The sequence below is a fragment of the Protobothrops mucrosquamatus genome, unplaced genomic scaffold, assembly GCF_001527695.2.
Source record: "Protobothrops mucrosquamatus isolate PMUCROS unplaced genomic scaffold, P.Mucros_1.0 scaffold6, whole genome shotgun sequence".
NCBI classification, from domain to species: Eukaryota; Metazoa; Chordata; class Lepidosauria; order Squamata; family Viperidae; genus Protobothrops; species Protobothrops mucrosquamatus.
The window spans coordinates 308066-330078 of record NW_015386393.1 but is presented as its reverse complement, the minus strand read 5'-3'; the positions used below and the strand labels follow the sequence as shown (position 1 = coordinate 330078).

Here is a 22013-nt window from a genome sequence, read left to right as displayed (position 1 = left end):
AAATGGAGAAAAGAAGATAAATAAAATATGACTTCTTCTCCCTCCAGACAAGTGTAAAAAATTGAGTTAACTTAGTACCTTCCCTAGTACTTCAATTAAAAAAGCTCTTCTTCCCATACCTCATCCCTTATCAATAGTCAAATTACAAAATCACATCATTCCATCCTAATCAGCAAGATTCTATTTTAATCTTAATCAAAGAATTCAGTTTTGTAGTCCAAACTTAATCACTTTCTCTTGTCCACATAGAATAGTATGTGGACCTAGCCATACTAATGGTGATTTTGAATACAAACCCACCTTTTCATCTGCTGTCTTGTTTTCCTATTTTGTTGTTCCTTTTCTTACCTGCCATATGGCAAGTAGCTAAAACCATCAGGAATGCCACCTACCATCAACGTCTCATCTATTTAAAACATGAATAGTATAAATGTGTTCTTGATTCGACTTCAACCCTTCTATCCTTTGACTTTTTGAGGTGTGGGGTCAGAACTATGAGCATATGAACCTGAATAAAACATTGTTAAGAAGCAACTTGATCAAAGGTCTAATGTCCAAAGTCAGCATGGTATTTTACATTGGAAGTGGAGCTTTGAAAATGAGTCAAGAGAGCTTTTCTTGGATTGCTGCTGCTGTTACCTTTATTCCCATCAAGTATTTTAAAAAAGAAACTCATTATTATAAAGAATAAATTTGGATTCCTCTGTTGTAAAGAATATATTTAGGATACAAAACAAAGCACAGTTTATAATTATAGTAATTTAGAAATGGTTAATTGTGGGGTGGGGGTGAGATCAGAGATGTACATTCAGCGGCAGGAAAATGTAGCTAAGAAAGCTTGCTAGCAGCAATGCTTGGAGTATGTAGGATGCATGTTTGTACAGTAAAAATCAACCTTTTACTGGGCCCTTTACCAGTTATCTTGAAGTAGAAGTTCTTACTTACTCAATCCTTGAGTTACTTGTGTTACGTATGTAGTATAATGTAAAAACCTCAAATTTTAGCTCAGTACACCAGGAATCAACAGACTCATATAAGCAAAGTCAGGAAATGATGAAGAGTGCTGATGCAGCAGAAATGAATTAGACCTCCAAGAAATTATCTAGATGATGGTGATCTCTCTCTGACTCACGCAACAAATCTTTAGCAGAAAGGCATCTTTTTAATAAAGATATACACACACAATGTAAACCTTTCTGTTAAGTCTGGAAACTTTTTATGAAGTCAATAAATTCTATTTATAGAAAAATAAAGCTTTGGAAAATAAAAATAATTGTCATTAATTTTCCAGAACATGTAAAAGATCCTAAAATTTAGATGCTCTTCCTGATTGATGGCTGGGGTTCACATGGTTAATGATTTTTTCATAGACAGCTATTTTTTCCCTAGATTATGCTTTTATTTATTCCCCGATAGCAACGATGATGTTGCCTGTGTCACAATTTTGCAAATGATGTAATTTCATCAAATCAAAATTTACATAATTACATCATTTACATAATCATGTCATATCATATGTGATATCATTTGTCTCCTTTGTTGTTCTTCCAGGCAGTCCCCAGTAAAGATTCTGGATTTATTTTCAGGGCCCTAATTCTGCTTTAACATTTTTGATAGAAAGCAGTTTATTTTATAATGTTTGCATACTGTTCCAATTACACAAGACTAGGTGGTGCAGAGCATATAGACAAAAAGAATATCCCAATTCTGGGACAGGCCAAATTACTTAATATTTAGTATCCAATCAAACTATGCCAAGTTAAGTCCAAATATACATGTTGGTATTACTTGGTTTTCTGGCTATTTAATGCCCCAAGCAGTTTTTAAAACAAACCACAATAACAATGGTAATCATTTTAATAATGAATTTATTTTTACTGACATAACATAGTTCAGTGGTTCTCAACCTGTGGTCCATGGATCCCTAGGGGACCATGATGTCACAGGCGGTCCGCAAAGGCTTGAAGTTTTATGATTTCAATCTTAAATTAAGTATTGGAGGTCTGTGGTGAAAAAAAGGTTGAGAACCACTGACATAGTTTCTAAAATACTAATAATTTGTTTCATGTTTACTGTTGGTTTTAGACTCAGTTCATAAATCCCACTCACTAGATTATTAAAGCTTAGAAGATTTTTTTTTTATGGCCAGCCAACAGCACTGTTCCAGAGGAAGACTTTCTGAATAGTATCGGTTACAATGAAATATATAGGTACTACTCATTTTCAGAGCTGTCCTCAGATATCACATTATTTTTGGGCAAGGTATTATTTAACTGCAGTCATCAATGTTGCCATCACTGTCTCCCCAGTTGCTTGTTCATGTCTTTTCTCCTTTCTGCTATCTATGTTTTCCTTTACGCATGCTTCTGCCTATCCAACCAATTAAATGATTCATAGTCACTACTCTCTCACAAATGCCCATACATGCCATATTGGCATATTCAGTAGTTGTGACTACTAGCTTTGCTCTGATAGAGTTTATGATCAATTATAGTGCATTAAAATGGCTAACAGTAGCCCTACTTTCCTTTTGAAAGGTATGAGCTTAGCTGGAGTTATAGGGATAAGGAGTAAGAATACATACATGTACATACACACACACACACACACACACAAAATATTATATAAAAATATTAGTGATGACAATATCTTGACAGGTGCACTGGTAAATATATGAACTTATGTTCATCTCTTGACCCAATCACTATATATATCATTATTGCCCATTTATGGCTTACAATAAAAACTATTTTCATTTTCAGGAAAAAGTTATATACGAAGCTAAGCTAAATCTAATTGGAAACAGACTGCTCTGAAGTTGTGCTGGACTATGCAGTTTAAAGTATCTCACATATATATGTGTCCCTCAAAGAATTTTTCTTATGAATATGGAAGCATTAATGAAATAATTGTATAAGACCTTATCAGGGCTACTCATTAATTTTCAATACTGTAAAACAAGATACTACTTTAAAACAAAATACATTCTTATGGGCCCTGCTTTATACAAGACTATTTGATAACATTTCCTTTTTTCTTTTTTAAGAGTAATTCAGTGAAATTAACCATACTCTTTTAATTGAGTTTGCAAATTTTCACTGAACTCTACTGAAACAAAGTTTTAAAATGTGGATTATTTACTTTAAAAAAACCCTTGATCATCAGTTATTAGGTTTTGCTGTCTGGGTTAGAGGAAAATCATAATAAAACAAAAACTTTTTAAAACAGACTATACAATAGGCACATATTAGTTGAATCTTTTTCATATTATAAAAAACAGTTCTAGCTTCTCAGAATATTCAAGGAAAGCCATGATCTGATGGCAAAATACGTGTTTCATATGTGAAAGGTTTCAGATTAATTTCACAATGCCTTACAGGACAATTGGAAAAGAATAGTGAAATCTAGATGGTGCAGTATAGGATATGTGTTAGAACAGATTAATTGGTATTAGAATAGGCAATCATTTGGGACTGGAGCACATTTAGAATTTAAGAACATGATGTGGATGTTCCCACAAAATAATTATCTTGGTGTAGAACTGGCTGGTACAGAAAATGATTGCCATCGTGGGCGTGTTTAGTCCCAAAATATATTTACAAGAGGGCAAACTGATAAGGTTACTACATTCCTGTTCTCTTTATATAACATGGATTCTTCCTACTCATCCCAGTTTATTTTTCGGGGCGAAGCGAACACTTTTTCAGGCACTTACTGTAGCAATCCATTATTTTTTTTTGTAAGGATGCTCATAAAGTTAAATTTAGAAATAAGCCAATGCTTTATTTTGCTACAAGCAGTCTTGCTTTCTTTGGATTAAGGTTTTTTTTTTAAATCAGTTTAGGCAATATTCAAGAGTTGTGGTCTCCAGCTCCATAAAATACATAATATAAAAGGGAGCATTTGTGACTGAGTGTTTAGGATATCAGATTATATCAGCAGGACTCAAATTCAGGGCCACCTTCAGCCATAGAAGCTTACTGGGTGGCTTTGGGCCAATTGTCCTCTCTCCACATCACCAAGTTTTTGTGGGAAAAATGAGAGGATATCACATTTTGTGTACTACATTAAGTTCCTAAAGGAAATGCAGGACCACCTTTTCCAGTTCCAAAAAATCTCAAAACAACTTTTTTCAGGTTGTTAAAAAAGTACATAAATTAGGACGGTCTTTGATGTAACAAATGTTTAGTAAGATAATCTGATTTCTTGCTGTAAACAATCTGGATTTTTTATTAGGAACAAGTGTCTTATGTATTGCATCAGAAGAAGCACAAAAAGATATCCCCCAGAACACATGAATTAAGGAATTCAGTAATGCAAAACATCTGTACAACAGCAATTGGTTAAAAGCGGTGTAAAACCTTAAAAAAATCCTCTGGATCATTTTTTTAGACAAAAGGCAGTTTAATTATACTGAGTGTCTCCTTTGAGAAGAAACAGCTTTAACCTAAATCCTTTTTTAAAAAAAATCTTACAAATAAAATTCGGCTTCTGAATGATGCTCGTAATGATCATTTGGTACTCGGTAATGATAGTCAAATAAACCTGATTTTTGCAAATTGGCAAAAATCAGTTGAAATCCACCCAAGCATCTGGCTAAACTGGAATAAAGTTTTTCTCCTAATGGACATGTAATGTGACATTCTGGATTTTGTTAAACCTGTTCATGAATATTAAGTATAAACAAGAATAGTAAGGCAAGTTCCAAATATGAAATCCCTGTGGAAAATTAAGTGTACTGTACTGAGAAATTTAACAGGAAAAAAAAAAAAGCAGAAGCTATTGACAGAATTGGGCAGTGTTTCTCAACCTTACCAACTTTAAGATATGTGTGGACTTTAAATCCCAGAATTCCCTAACCACCAAGATCGAGAAATATTGGAATGGGGCATTATCCATTTTATATATTCTTATTGCCTGCAGCATCCATGTGGAGGGTGTTTAAAAAAAACCAAGGTGGTGGATGCAGTATTGCAATCCAAGTTTCATTAATATGTCGTGGACGTACAAAGGAGTGGGACTTGGATTACAACACCATATCTGTTGTCTTTTCTCTGCTAAACTGTGTAAAGATCCTTCTTTAGACAATTGCAAAGTAGTCAGGGAAGAAAATTATTTGGCCCTATTTCTTTGCAACCTTTGCTTCTAATTCTTCCCTGGGTTTGAGGACACTGCCTATATACAACATGCTATAGTTTATATCAGAGTTTCCCAACTTTTTCGGGTTGGCGGCCCAGAGCTGGGGAAGGAGGGAAAGAGGGGATGATTTTGTGGAAGGGGCAGGCACATGTGCACATGTGTCCGCTTTGTGAGTGCCCGCAACGTTCACGGTGATGCTTGAGTGAGTGGGGCTGCAAGCGCCCACAACAAAGCTCATGTGAGTGGTGTGGGGTGCGCATGGACACGCACGTACCAACCGGGCACTCACATGGCCCGGTGGTGATTAGGCCACGGCCCAGTAGTGGGCCACAGCCCACAGGTTGGGGACCCCCATTTATATGGTTTTTCTATAGCTGTTGCATGAAATTATTCTGTAAATCATTAGGACAGTGCAAGATGCACTGTTCATTAGAATTACTGCTGGTTACAAGGTCCTATTCTTGTACTAAAACTGAACATTCTACAAAGTCAATGAAGTCCCTGCTTATGTGCATCCTTATAATGAAATATCCTCTTAAGAGAACTGTTCCTTTATATAATTATAAACGTATAAACTTATATAAAATTATATAAGTATAATAAACTTGGGTAGATTGCTTCTATCAATTGCAGAATGGTTTATTACATTAATTTCCAAAACCTTGAAGCAGAACTGTTTAATCAGCAAAGCATCCAGCTTCTAAACCTTTCTCCAAGTTCCTAATATGGTAGCTAGAAGCAACAGTGTTCTGTGTATAAAACACAAATTGTTCAATAATGGAGAATTCCTGACTTCAGATGAGTAACAATAATCACCAGTTCAGAGAACTAAAGAGCAGCCACTTTATCAGTCTTGTATAATATTTGCATCCAAAGAATAAAGGACAATGATTATAAATTTAATTTTGTTCTCAGAACAGTTGTATAGACTAAATCAACATCTCAAAGAGCTCCATGGCTGAAAATGACTGAATTTAAGTTTCATAAATTCTGCTGCAACCGATGGTCCATATTTCCCCAGTAAAAAAAAATCTTAATATCAATTATTTAAATACTATTTATTGCAATATGAAGAAAATTGCTTCATTGAATTTCCACAAGAATTTATGATGATGATGATTATACAAAGTATTACTAAGTCTTATTTTGTAATCCTAAGAGAGTTAACCTATTCCATAAATCAAACTAAATAGGATACAGATTGATGTATTGATTTACATGTGGGATAAATTGATTCATTTAATTATAATTACTCTCTTCAAAGTATGCTCAACAAATAATGTTTTAGGGTCATGGGCTGAGATAAAGAATGTGTGTTCAGTATCTCTAAAATTCATTCTGGATTCAAGCTATTGTAATGATAAAATACAAAACTGTAGTGTAAACAATTCTAATGTGTTTATTATTATGTTTTGCTAGGTAAAGAGAATGTATCTGATTCTTCAACTGTTGAACTGAATATTCCTTTGGAAAGTGGATCTGTCAAATCATTAACTGAACTAAATGTAATTCCTCCCAAAACTACACTTCATCCTTATTTATCTTCACTCACATCAGAAATGGTTAAGGTAAAAGAAGAAAAGAAGGCACCTCAAATCATTAATTTATCTACCCTTCTACCTCAAACTGTTACAGACATTTCTGATTTGTCAAAAATGACCCAATCAGAGACTGTATTAAGTGACTTAGTGGAGAGTATACCTACCCAAGATATTTCTGATCTCCATGAAGCAAGTTCTGAAAGTCCGGTTGAACAAATAGAAGTAACTCCAATAAGAACTTCTGTGGATGCTGTAGCAAGGAATAACTTGAGTGTACCTTTAGAAACAAAGGAAGAAACACATATTGGTACTCAACCTACCAAAATACCAGTGGAAGCAAAAAGTGATAATAAACTCACAACTGTTGTCATTCCAAAAGAATTGCTCACTAGTATTTATGAATCTGTAGAAGAGAAAGAGGTTGTTTTGCCTGATCAGAAGCTAATAACATCTAGTACCATTTCTAAGCTAGATAAAATTGTATCTTCTACGACTATCTTAGATGAGAAGGCCACAAATACCCCAGTAGCAACTTCGCTTGAAAGCAAAACAGTATCTACCCCAGCTTATTCAACAGGCTTTGAAATACCAGTGCTTACAACATCTGACAGAATTACAGTGGTACACTCAACAGATTCAGTAGAGAAGAAAGAAGAGCACACAGTGGCACCTGCAGTTTCAGAGAAGATGAAAGATACTGTGACATTTATTCCAATACCCACAGCTTCAGATATATTTTCAGGATCAGAAGTATCAAAAGGTGAAGGAAGCATGTTTGGGTCCGAGTCTGCCACAAGGCACATGCCTGTTGCCACAGATGTAAATGAAGTAGAAGGGTTCTTTACCAGCTATGGAGCTGAAGTGTCAAGTCATCATCTAATAACACCAACACCAGATTTGCAACAAGAAACAACGAAAACAGATGCAAAATATATTTGGACTAATGAGGAGAATATAACTGAACAGCAACCAAACTTAGATACTTCAAGAGAAGATTACCCAGCAATGGTTACAGAAGGTATTGAAATAAATCAACCTTTTATATTTACAGATGCCACAAAGACTGCAACTCCTGTTGCAATTTCAGAGAAAGACTATAGCAGTTCTTTGATTCCAGATACCAAAGAAGATGAGATTTCTAAAGATTCAGGTATAGTTACTACTCATGCAGCACTCACAGAAGTCATACAAGTGATTCAACAGGAATCTGTTACCAGAGATCTAATTATGAAAACATTGGTCACTGACCGGGCTTCCCCCACTGTTGTTCCAGAATTATATTCATTGCCTGAACATGACGTAGCTGCTGAAGGATCTGCATATGAAATAAATTATACCACTACAGAAACAAGTCCTGGTATAAAAATAAGAGATTACAAAACAGTCACACGGTCTGAATTTTCTCCTGGAATCATTGATCCCAAGCAGATAGCAACAGGTGTTCCTCCCATAGAACCCACTACCAAAAGTGAACATAGGTCTTCCTTGGACAAATTGGTAGTCCCCATCTCTAGAGAAGAAGCTGCTCCTGTCACTAAAAAGTTTGATATGGGGGAAGTAGATACTTCAACTCATAGCCCAGAAGGATCAGGAACAAAAGAAGAGAACATAGGAATGGAACCTATTTCATTTTCAGTTAGTGCAACAAGCAAACCAATGGTGGTAACTGGCATTGCCACCACTGTCAGTACTGCAATAGATAAAATCCCACCAACTTCAGCATCCAAACCTTTAATTATCAAAACACAGCCACCTCTGATTGATAGGGAGCCTGATGAGGATACAAGTAAAGATGTGCTGATAATTGATGAATCTATTTCTCCCATTAAAACTACTACTGATGATGATTTTACAGGCAAAACAGTAGAGCCAGAAATAGATACTGAATATTTTACTTCATCAACTATCACTGCAGTTTCCCAGCCCACAGGACCACCCACAGAGGTTTTAGAGTCTCAAGAAGAGCCCCCAGCTACTTCAGAGGTTGATACAGGGTTGGAAAACCAATCTGACATAGATGTATATGTTGTTGCTATTCCACAAAATGATACAGGTAAGATTTTAATACTGAGACTGGATGTTCAATCTAATATGGATATTTGGCTCAGAGACACATGACAAATTATATGTATAAACTAGTCCTCAATTATTGTATGCGTCTTTTATATCTGAATATTGAAATACTTCGTAACAGGATATTACTAATAGTTGCTGGTTAAGTGGATATGGAAATTATTACCATTGTTAAACATTGATACAATATTATTTGAGCTTTCTGCTTAATATTACCATATCATTTGATTGACATTCATTACCCGTGGAACAAGACATTATACTTTCATGGCTTCCACACCATGCATTACTACTTGAGTGTAGCATTACCATATGTTAACATTCCATAGTGTGTAGCTATTAACAATGGCATTTGCAGTGCTATCAGCTAAACAAAATATGCGCTCATTTTGTTTGTTTACATCCAAATATATTATGCAATTTGGGGAAAGTAAATAATATTATGTAAATTGGAAGGTTATAATCAAACCTTTTATTTATTCAGTTTTAGCTGAAGGCACTGTTTGTGCAGCTTTAATCTGGGTATTCAGAACAGAGATGTCATCAGATTCTGAATTAATGTGATGATTTCTTCTGAAAGGTGAATATATCATTACTAGAAAAAAATCTTAATGACATTGTTTTGTAGAATTATATTATCCCCTTTTCACCTTTCCCCCCCAAGCAGCACATTACCCTTGTAAATTTCACAGAATATTCCTTCTGATTATTCCATAAATAGAATATCTGTTGTTGCCTATGTCTATTGTTCTTCATAGTGAGCATGAATAGATTGCTTAACCAAGAATTACTTTAAGTGCTATTTATTTATTTATTTATTTATTTATTTATTTATTTATTTATTTATTTATTTATTTATTTATTTATTTATTTATTATGTTTGCATAGCAGCTCATCTCACAAGAAAGTGACTCTGGGTGACGTACAACATGAAAGTTTTTATATGAAAGTCTCAACTGTTTGGATTAGATTCTTGACCCTGAAATCCTTAAGTGCCTTTCCATTGTTAAATAAAGAATGTCTTATCTCTTCCCAATGATATAAAATGTATCCAGTTTGCAGATATCATAATTATAGTGGTTTGTACACTAGTTTTTTTCAGTAGTTGTAAACTACATTAGGAATTTAAAATATCCTGGAAGATGGTAAATGACATAGCATCTTTACAACACTGGATATAAAAGAAATAGTAATTCAGATTAATGATTGAAGGTCTGGGGTGTGCACGAGAAAACAACCCCCCTCCGCAGAAAATTTTCTACTTAAGAAGTATTTTATTAGATGACGAGTTCATGAATTAAAGTGAGACTGTCACTGAATCAGAAGGTACTGAGACTATGACTTCTGTTGTATTAGAAATAATTTAAAAGCCAGCATCTTTACATAAACGATTGAAAAAGAAGTTATAACCAGATTTCACACCAGATGTGTATAATTTTGTTTAAAAATATATGCTTTCAAACAATCTGAAATTAAACTTATTTAAATAGACTACTTTATGAAAGCAATTTCCTATTATTATTATTTTTTGGTGTTAATTGTTCTTTGGATATTGCCTGCATGTGAAATGCTATCTTAGTGTATTGTAATATAAATTGTAGATACAAAGTAATTGCCTTTTGCATGTTAATCACAACCAGATCCTTTAAAACTTGTTTATGAAGGTTCACCCTTTAATATAAAGAAAATAATACGTGGCTAGCAAGCTTGAAAATTATTTATGCAAGTTCAAAATTCCCAGCAGTTATTTATTTATTTGTTTGTTTATATATTTATTTATTATAAAATTTATATGGCTGTCTTACAAATGTGACTCTAGACCATAGGTGTCAAACTCGCCACATCACGTGACGTGTCGCGATATCGCAACATTTTTTGCATTGCCGGAGCTGGGGTGGGCGCGGTTTCTGTGTGATGCAACCTGTGCACGGGCCGGCAGTTTGACACCCCTGGTCTAGACGCTGTATAATAAAACCAGCAATTAAAGCATTCTTCAAAAACCATTTAAAAGCAATGAAGCATAAATAGAAGCAAGATCACAAAAGAAAATATATCAATATCTTACACATGAGTTTCCTATTGCCAGAGTATCTCCAGGCCCGATGAAGAAAAAAAAAACATTACTGGGAGGTCATTAGTATTGGGACTAAATTGATTGGTGGTGGTGGTGGCAATAGTGTCCACATTTCTCTGTTCAGTATGTGGCAGAACATTCCGTGCTAACATCGGTCTCATCAGCCATCTATGGACACACCGCTGATGGCCCATAATCCATAAGATGTCAAGATCTTCATCGAAAATAGATGGACGAACAACTTTACAAAAGTAATAGAAAGGCTTGATTTATATATATTTAACAGAACCTATAAATCAGTCTGATAATGCCTTTAATTTTTTATAGAAACTCTGATAAAGGAAAGCTTTTTCTCTTGTCAGAGTATTAATTGTTTAGTTATTCATTGAGACAAAAGTAGTGAATCCTACATGCAGAATTATATGGAGAATTTCATTAGGTTGTCAGAGATACTCTTAATTCTTTTTAATAAGAAAGAGCCCTCCTTTACCTTTGAGAATTATCCCTAGATAATTCATTACTATTGTAGGGATTGAATCTCATCTAACATTCAATTGAGAATTCTGTTTCATTCATATTTAATGAAAAACACTTTTCAAATACTGTTAGGTATCATGAACAAAATTCTAAAACAATAAAAGTTAATGTTTATTATAGTTCTTGAGAAAAGAAAGAGATTATATAGGCACAGAGTACATTATAGTGCCAATCAAAAATATCTGAATAACTTAAATAATTTTTGAATTCTATGTGTTAAAACTTCTGTTTAATAACCTCCGTAGGCTTTTCTGATCTTAGAGATAATATACATGTCAGAAGGTAATTTGCTTGTGATGCTTTTTTGTCAGATTATATTAACATGTTAGTCAAGGTGTCAAAATGACCAAATATTTGCTTTAATTTTGGGTAACCCAGTTCTAGTTAGAAGCTGGAACAGTGTTAGAAATGCATTTGGGAGACTGAAAAAAAATATATTAAAAAATCTGATTAGATTTTTTCCCCTAGTGGTTATAAGACATGGCTATTCCAACAAGCGGGACTGGCCTAGGGCAATTTTTAGTGGGGTTTTTAATCATATTTTAATTAGACAACATTTAAATATTTCTTTTTAACTAATTTTAATTTTGTAATTGTTATTGGTGTATTTTTTAACTGATTGTCAGCAGCCCTGAGTCCGCAAGGAGAAGGGCGGGATATAAATTCAATAAATAATAATAATAATAATAATAATAACAGACATAGAGCAACATACTATTCCAAAATGGGACATTGTAACTGGAACAAGTCATTTGTCCTTTCAGATATTATTAAAACACAAATGTTTTGTTGTTCTTGCACATTGTGAAATTTTGGTCACAATAGTCCAGGGGTAGGCAACCTTGGCTCTTTTATGACTTGTGGACTTCAACTCTCAGAATTCCTGAACCAGCATGGCTCAGCTTGGAAACCTCTCCCTTTCCCCTAAGCATGGCTGGCTCAGGAATTCTGGGAGTTGAAGTCCACGAGTCATAAAAGAGCCAAGGTTGCCTACCCCTGCAATAGTCAAAGGTGAACAACCTGATACAAACTAAGGAATAGATGAAACTTTATATTCCATACCGATCCAAAATAAATTATCTATAAGTGAAGGGGTGCAAGAAATATGAACATGATTATACATAGTGATGACATTTAATAATAGCAATTCTGGAATTCTTTTGTGATGAGTTCATAGTTTTGCTATCTGAACTTTTGTGTCATGGGAATGAATGGCAGCATTTTACCTTGTGAGCCAAAAGAAGTCTGACATAGACAATGCAAGCTAATCATTATTTCTGAAGAAATATCCTAAGGCAGTGCAGATATGGGTCATTGCTCATTAAGCCAAAGTCAGAACAAATGTTCTGTGTGGTACTATAAATATAAATAGTTTCATACAGTAAAAATACTTAAATAATATTAAACAATGCTTTTCAAACATATTTTAATGAACTATTTTTAAAATTTAGAGTCATTTATTAAATAATTAACCTTACAAAACCTTTGGTTTTACAGTTAGCAATCAAAATCATAGATGAATACAGGAACTATATATGGCACAACCCCTGTATTTGGTTTTTTCTTTTTAATTTAGTAGAATATCTAGAAGTGTCAATTTTACAATGTGATGTTTAACATTGATAAGCTATTTTAAACTTTGGCTTTGATAAAATATGGTGATCATTACAACAATGACTTATTACATGAAATGTTGCCACCCAACATTTCTGGGATAAGAATCATTATAATATAGTAATGTTCTTAAATTCCCTTTCAGAAAAGATTAGTTTCTCATTTTTTTCTTTGATAATAACTTTATAAAATTGAGCCTAACCAGAAACAATAACTTTTTGTCTTGCCTGACTAAGCAACAGGTAATGCTTAGTAAACAAATATTTTTTACTCAACTGAAATAATAAATAGGATCCATAAATGTGCAATATAGCAATATGCATATTTATTATTTATCTATTGTATGTATTACATGATTTTACTTGCCACTGAATTATGATTTCCAGCCTTAGTTTTCCTTTAAACTGTGCCAATAGTTGTTGACTGTGCCAATAGTTATTGACTGTGTCAATAATTCGAAATAAGAAATATATTTCCATTATTTAGGATTCTGGTTAGTTTTTGTACTTTAAATTTTTCATCATATCAACATTTTCAAAACTTTCTTATATAAACCAATACACAGTCACTGAAATGACTGTATAATGCAGGCAAATAGTGTACCCTTAAAGATAAATATAGAAGACCAAAACTCTACTTTCACGTTTTCTAAAGGATAAAACTCGTGATTGCAAAGTGTCGTGATTATTTTTACTATTTCTGCTTAAAATATTACAAGATTTGGACACAAACTTCACACACTTGTAATCATATAAGATATTAAACTGTGGATAGTTAATAGTTTAAAGAATTACAGAGGTGAGCTACAGTATGCTCTGAAGCACCTCAAAACATGCACACACTCTCACACACTTTTTGTTTTGATCCACACGTGCTATTCTCTTGGACCTCTATTATATTATTGTAATATCAATCAATATTTTAATATAATTTTAAACTGCCAGATTAGCTAACACTTTATTCAATGTATTTGTTCTCATATGGAAGTTTCACTGAATTCAGTGAATTACTTCCCAACAAATAGGCCCAGGTTTGCAGCTTTTGAGAAAAAGACACTTAATTTCATCAATATTTTCCAGATTCTTGACTTCAGTGATACATTAACATCAGCTTCTTTAAAGAAAGGATGTGTTTTCGATTTCTTTCTATGACTTTAACTGATAAGCAGCTGCTCAGGATTCTTTATTAACCTGACCAGCAACATTAACCTTTTTTTTCCAGCACTGAGAATTTTAAATGGCCTTCTGCTTTCAATCTAAAGTAAATATACTTTACTTTAGATTGAAAGAACACTGTTTCTACTAGTGATTCTGAGCATAATAAATACTTAGATATTTGACCTTAACCATGAATGTCTTTGATATATGATTAATTACAGTAAGGGGGTGAAATATTTAAAAACCTTTACTAAAATTGCTGAATGTAAAGGATTTCATAAACTTTAGTAAAACATGTTTGGAAAGATTCAGATTTGCTACTGAGTTCACTGATCCTTAAAGTATTGTTGTTATATAGTACTACTGCTTCCATGGTTAATGCATCCTTATATTTATCTCACTCACCAGCTATAATATACTATTTGGGAAATTTTGCTGAACATTTTAGGTCAAGACTTAATGCCATATAAAAGATGCTGAGCTGACTAGAACCCTGACTTCCTTATTTTATAGTCACTGTCAAAATAAGAAAGGTACACTGTACTCTATCTACATACAGTGATTGGATATAACTCTCATTGCCGGTTTTGTCCCTTCCCCTCACCAACAAAATTCTTTGATTAACAGCACTGTAATTTATTTTATATTTATTTTATATTTATATTTTATCAATAAGGTCATAATTAGTATATTTGTCCATTTAGAGACCATGATATTTCAAAATTTGAGAATCCCTAATATATTCTGAAGCAGATATTCACTAGTAATGTAAACTAGAATTCTAAAGATTTATGGGTTTTTTTAAATGTGAAAGCTCCAGAGTGAAAAGTGTCCAGGGTGATACTATAAATGTTTATATCAACATTTCTTTATAAGGGAGCTGTGAAGAGGAAGTGTTTGAATATTACAAAAGAAAACATGGTTGCAAGTTTGTCTAAAATAGAGGGAATGTCATCCCAGAAAAGTTTATTTGTGCAAATTGTCTTTATATCAATTCAGTGTTATAAAAACTAAGAAAAATGAATGCCAACTTGATGTAGATAGCTCTTTGATACCTACTGAAATGTTTTGATCTTCTACATATGTCTAAAACAAAAGTTTTTATTACCCTCTATTAATCGTTAGACCAGGTCTGCATAACTGATAGAGAACCAAATTTAAAATAATTGTGGTGTGGTGTTCAATTATTAGGAATACAATGGCAGCATTGTGTGTCTTTCAGAGCAGAAATGTCTGTGAAAACTTAAGAGATAGTAATGGACCCTTCCTAATGGCAAGAACATTTTATTGGATAAACATGGGATATTTGATACATTTTTCCTTTTAATGCATTTTATAGTATTCCTGTTTATATTATATTAATTACTACCTGTGACAACTTGAAGTGCTAAAATTATTATTAAAGGTTCTTTGTTTTACAGATTCATTGCCTGGACTTTGGGATATGTTTGGTTACTACATCCATCATGAACTAGATGAACCCCCACTAGATGGTGAATCAGCCACTGATGAACCCTGTACAGCAAGTCCTGAGGATGTTTCTGAAGATATCCTAATTGTTGACCATTTCTATCCTGAAATATATCATCTGGAGGAAGATGATAGTGAAGAGGTTGACTGTGAGAATACTACTGCTATCACAACTCCTCCACCACTGCAGTTTATTAATGGAAAACAGCAAGTGACCACTGCACCTAAAGATATAAAAGCTGAAGAAGCAAGAAGTGATCAAATTTTAGCACATTCCAAAAATGTAAATATCAATGAAACTAACATGGTGTCTGATAATGAGTTCTCGGCCACAATGCAGCCAAATGAATCAAATGGAGATACTGCTGTTACACAAAAGCTGAGAGCAGAATATGATGTGATGGAAGAAGTCTTTAGTGGAGATTCAGAAACTACACATAAAGTTCATGAGATAATATATCTCCATGGCCAGTCTTTATCAGACAGTAATGAGAAATTGATACAGTCTGAAACAGAACGCTTAGAAGATTTAACTGTCCAGCCTGAATCAATAAGTTCTGCTTCTCCCCACACAATGAGCATAGAGCTAAAAGAAGACTCTGAACAGTTAATTGTAACAGCTTCTACTCAAGGTTGGTTACCTCATTCTACCACTGTATCCTTAGACACAGGAGATGACATAGTAGCTCAACATGACACGTCTGTTCTGAAAGGAAATTATAATACAACAATTAGACATAATATACTTAATTCTTATATAAACTCATTGACAACAACTTCCAGTACTAATTTATTGAATATGCCAGAAGGGTCTGTTCAGGAAGATGATTATAAATCAACTAGTGCATTAACAAAACCAGGAGAACAAGAAAAACATTCTAAAGAGGAAATTTTCTCAATTGATGGAAAACCTACACCACCTAAACCTATGCCTTCTGCTTCACAATCTCCTGCTTCTTTGTATAAAGAGACCATGTTTATTGCTGAACATACTGTTGCAGAATCTTTTACTACTGACTCTGTTACTGAAATAATTTTGAGCACTACTGAAAATCAAATTAATATGGAGGAGGATAAGGAAGACAGTACAAGCTCTATGTCTTTAAATGTGGAGAATTCAACTGCTGTCAACACAGAAAATTTGTTTAATAACAATGAATATTTCAATGATAACATCAGAGTTGTGAGTGAAGGATCTATAGCTCTTACCCAAACAATCATTCCTCTCAGAACCAAAGAAATCACAGAAAATAGATCATCCGTTAATGAAGAATCTGGTGATGGAGAATTTTGGAGGAAACCTAATAGAGAAATACTTTTGGGGGGTCCTACCAGCCAAGTGGTAAGTATTGACTCCCAATTTCTAAATGCAGGTTTTGGAGGAATTGGTAGTATGAGTCAAGCTACTACACAGACTTCAGTGAGGTCTGAATATGGAAGCAGTACAGGAAAAGAAATAGGTAGGCCTTCAAGTGACCCACCATTGAATCATGCAATTCATACTAATCATACAATGGATGTGTTGGATACTAAATTTTATGGGGAGGCTACAGACACTAAAATAGAAAGTCAAGAATCAAAAAATGAAACTTACAGCCAAAGAGCATCAGATAAACCAGAGGCAGGTGTGCTATTGCCATTTAGTGACCAGTCTGTTGGGGAGACAAGTGAAAAAGTGATAACAAATATAGCAATACAAGAGCAAACAAATTTGTTTGAAACATCTAGTATGACAAACATTTCTCCTGACATCAGTGTAGAAATGAAGTTAGTACCAGAATCAAGAGAAACTGATAAGACTGTAAAACATTCCAGCAGTACTACACAGTATTCCATAGTAGTGGCAAATAACATAACTGTGCAGAAAGGAAGTTCTGAATTCATAATAAATGAAGGAATGGAATCTCTTCAGCTGGAAGATAGAAAAAACATTTCTCCAACTACCTTTGCCAAAAAAATTGATCTTGTGGATATAGGCTCTGGAGAGGAATCAATTAATGACACAAGTAGTATGATGCTGGAAAATTATACTCTAACAGAAAAAGAAATTAATAGTAAATTACCATTGATTGAACCAGGTTCTGGAGACGTAGACCCTATAACATACTCTTCTGCAAAAACCCCAGTTTCATCTGAATTTTTGGTACAAGGATCTAAAAACCAAATAAATGAAAGTGAAGAACGTAGCATACTTCAGCATCCACCAGTCACAGCATTAAATATAAGTAGTACCACCATAGTAACATTAGTGAACCAAAGTACTACAGGAGAGTTTGTTAATAAATCAAAAATGGAACAGGAAATGCCAAATGTATTGGAAACAAGAGCTTCTGATAAACCCCCCCATTTGGAGGCAGAAATGTATTATGAAGAAAAAAGAAAAATTATAGAAACAGAGTCCGTAACACAACAGCCAGGAATTTCTGGTACTTCTACATTTAATCCACATGCAAAAGAACTACAGTTTGATATTAATTCTGTTACTGAATCTTTACAGAAATATTCCCCTTCATATGATAAAACTGCAAGCATTTTATTAATAAATGCAGAAAAAGAATGGTTGGAAGAAAAGACTACTCCTTCCAAAGACAGTCACATGCTTTCCTCCCCATCTACAATGTATAGACCAATAACCACAGAAGTGAATGTTCCATTTTTGTCAAAACAAGGGTCAGAAAATGAGTTCTTTATGGTTCATACTACTGCATCTGGGAATTCTGCTACATTAAAAGAAAGTTCTAATGCATTAAAACTTGACACTCTTCATCCTAAAAGTTCAGAAGAACATTTTTCAGAGGAAAAACAGGAAGAATTTGAGAGGCACACGGATGATTCCAAATATGAATTTAAATATCCACCTATGGTAGAAGACAATTTGTCTTCAGCCAGTGATGAAACCTTTCCAGTGTTATCTAATGTACATACTGAGACATCTACCATAAATTGGTTCATTTCTGAAGATCAGAATAAAGAAAAGTCTTACCAGGAAGAAGAAAAAGTACTAGCTGCAACAGATGGAACTTCTCAAGGGCAAGCCTGGATGTTTGTGAAGCATGAAAATAAAACTCCTGCTTCAGAATTATTTATCGAACCCCCTACTATTGGAACAATAGAAACACCAGAAACCACTTCATTGCCCAAAGTGTTGAGTGTTGGAAACCATGATGGTTCTGGAGAAGGATCTGGGTGGCAAGATGTAATAGAGAAAAAATCTGAATCATTTACTCAGTTGCCAAACTGGGAACTACCACTTCTAACTCATCCTCCTCATTATTCAGACATTGAGAACACAAGTGCTACAATGGATGGATCCCAAAAAGGACCACACACCCACACAGAGAAGCTTGAAAATACAGCAACATCTGATAGTGACATTTCAGAGAGCTTTTCATATGAGAGTTCCACAAACAACATAAAAGACTATGAAGATTTAATCCCTGTAGCTGGTTTCAAAGGAAATTATTCTGAGGATATTTCTAGCTTCATTGATATTATTGGAACAGGGCGTGGAATAATACCTGATGAAACAACAATTATTGACGCTGATTATTTGAAATCAAATGCAGATATTGAAGACATTATAGATCATACAACTGAAAGGCCTGGAAGACACTCAACGTATAATATTTATACATCAGCAATGAAAATTCAAAATACAACACCTGAAATGTTAATTGATGATAAAATTACAGGTAACCAAGGAAGTTCTGTAGGTAATAAATTCATACACAGCGAACCTATGTTATCTGATCATACCCCAACATCAGAGGTGGGTTCAGGAGATGTTTCATTTTTCACAACAGAAACTGCAATTTCTCAGGACCCACCTAAAATATCCATTCTGCTTCCAACACTACCTCTTCTTGTCAGTTCTACCATATCATCTCCAATTAGTTCTAAAGAAAATACCACTGACGTAGGATATGCAACCGAACATACAGAATCTGAAAAAATGCTACAATCCAAATCTAAACACCCAACACTGTCAGACAACCAAGTGGTAGCTGATGAAAGTGAAATTATGTCAGGAGAAGGACAAGTACAGATGGATAAACAGGAACCTGTGGTTCTTTCTTCAACGCTAGCATACATGCCTCTAAAAACAGGACAAACTTTGACAACACATCAGCCTGAAGAAAGTACTGTTTCAAATCAGCTTGTTTCACAAAATGTAACCAGATCTGAAGAAACAAGCTACAAGTTATATGAAGGAATGAAAACTGAACTCACAAAATCAGTAGAAACAGATATGAAGAACTTGCTTCTCACAACGCAAACACCCAAACTGCCTGTGACTGTGCATTTACTCAGTGATGTTTCTGAACATCCAGAAGAAATCATGCAAAATTCTTCAGAATCAACTGATTCTAACAAACATGGTTTGCCAGCACCAGAAACGTTTAGAGAAGTTAGTGCTGACACAGCTGTAACTTACAAACCTGCTCTGAAAGATTTGTCCAATAATACAGCATTTCCTAATGTGGAACTGGAGAACAGATTCCTTGAAAGTATACCTACATTTGGCGGGTATCTACAGGAAACAAAAGAAATGCCAAAAGATGCCACAAAAGAAACAACTGTTTTGGAAGAATATCTTTCAAAAGGAGTGATACCATCAAGCTTTTTTCATTCTGACACTGAAGACCTTTTAGAAGAAGAAACTCCTGAGAAGGTAAAGGAGCTAAATCAATTAGATGGAAATAGTGCTGATGGGAGTTTGTTATGGATACATAGCAGACCTTCTTCAATTCCACATGAGAGTAAAGCAGGTGGAGTTTTTGGTCCTGATGGGGAAGCCAGTATTTGGCCAATCTCACCGCCACCATCTGCAGATAAAATTGTGAAACTTCAAACAGCCCAACCAGAATCAACAACTATTTCTTCTAACATTGTAAATGAATATTCAGATCCTGATTATAACAAACAGACAATAAATACAGAGGATATAAATGCAAATGAACTTGTAACTCCACCATTTTTACTTCTGGATGTTACCAATGGATCAGATTTCCTGATTGGTCCAGGTGAAGGTTCAGTTGAAGGCTCAGCAATTCAGATGCCAGGTAAGGGAGAAGCTGTTTAAGTGCATCCTTTCCTCTGCCACAATTATTTATTTTTATCATTTATCAGAAAGTGCTTGCCTGAAGATAAACTGTGAAGATAATATATGTCACACATTATATGAACAACTGTAGTATGTGAACTGGATGATCACTGGAATGGTGACAGCAGTGTCTATTATGATAGCTAGAACTAGTTGTCTAGTTCACCTGGTACATTTGTACATTCAAATGTGTACCCAGAAAAATGCAGAACTGGTTGCATGAAGAAAAAAAAAAGATATTGCATGATTTAAATATGAAATATTTGTCAATATTTTGGAATAGAAAAAATGATTACTAATACAATAATGTTAGCAGATTTTTGAAATTCACTGAATTGTAATGATATTAAGAGATGCAGCAATCTATATGTGGCTAAATATGAAAGAGAAATAGTCATTTTGGTGGGAAAAAGTGGAATTCACTTTTGTATCCAGATCTTGAGATGAAAGCTATTCATACCGGACAGCGGATGTGAAGACCAGTTCTCCCTTGTCTGCTTTCCCTTTCCTAGAATTTTCAATAATTTTATTATTTTCCATTGTGCCCACATTCAGTATGATTCAGAGTGAGTTTACACATGTGAAATCAGTATTATTATGGATAAAATATTCATATAGAGAAGAGATTCATGAATTGCATAGCTAGCTATATAAGACATTTAAACCAGGGGTCCCTAACCCCTGGTCCTTGGACTGGTACCGGGTCGCAGCATGCCAGCAACCAGTCACCACAAACAAGCAAAGCCCATCCGCGAGATGCAGGCAGCACACAAAACCATGCACTCTCTGATCCATGGAAAAACCTTTTTCTGTGGAACCAGTCCCTTGTGCCCAAAAGGTTGGGGATCTCTGATTTAAACTATGTGGAATTTATTTGGGTTTTTTTTCCTGCTTTTTATCTGTGGACATCCACCATATTTAGCTTAAATTGTTTTTCCCTATGGTAAGGATTTGAGAAGATTTCTCATAGTTTTCTATTGAAGGTTTTGCGCAAAATAAGTAGTTAAAGCATAGAATATCTGCTCAGTAGTTATATTTAAAAACATGCAATTTGGGCCTGTGTACTACTTTCGGACACAACAGATTCACATAATTACTTAATATGTGAGTGTCATTCTAGTAATAAGTGATAGTTTTATATATATGTAACCTTCACTTAAAAATACAAAAGCAACCTGAATTAAACTTTAGAAGTTTTATTTGGCAATACAATAGATTGAAAATGTGATTTGACTTCAGGGTGATTTTTTAAAAAAATAGAATGTGCTTATAAATTGATTAAAAACAGTGGTTTTTAAAAATGG

At 34.2% G+C, this 22013-nt stretch overlaps 1 protein-coding gene across 1 annotated transcript in view; it reads left to right on the top strand.

The window, feature by feature from the left end:
• Window positions 1-22013, top strand: part of VCAN (versican) — an 83620-nt gene that overhangs the window by 28027 nt on the left and 33580 nt on the right. Inside the window, exons 8-9 of the mRNA XM_015832558.1 lie at window positions 6559-8733; window positions 15557-20668. Coding sequence (XP_015688044.1) covers window positions 6559-8733; window positions 15557-20668 — 7287 coding nt within the window. The remainder of the gene's footprint in view (window positions 1-6558; window positions 8734-15556; window positions 20669-22013) is intronic.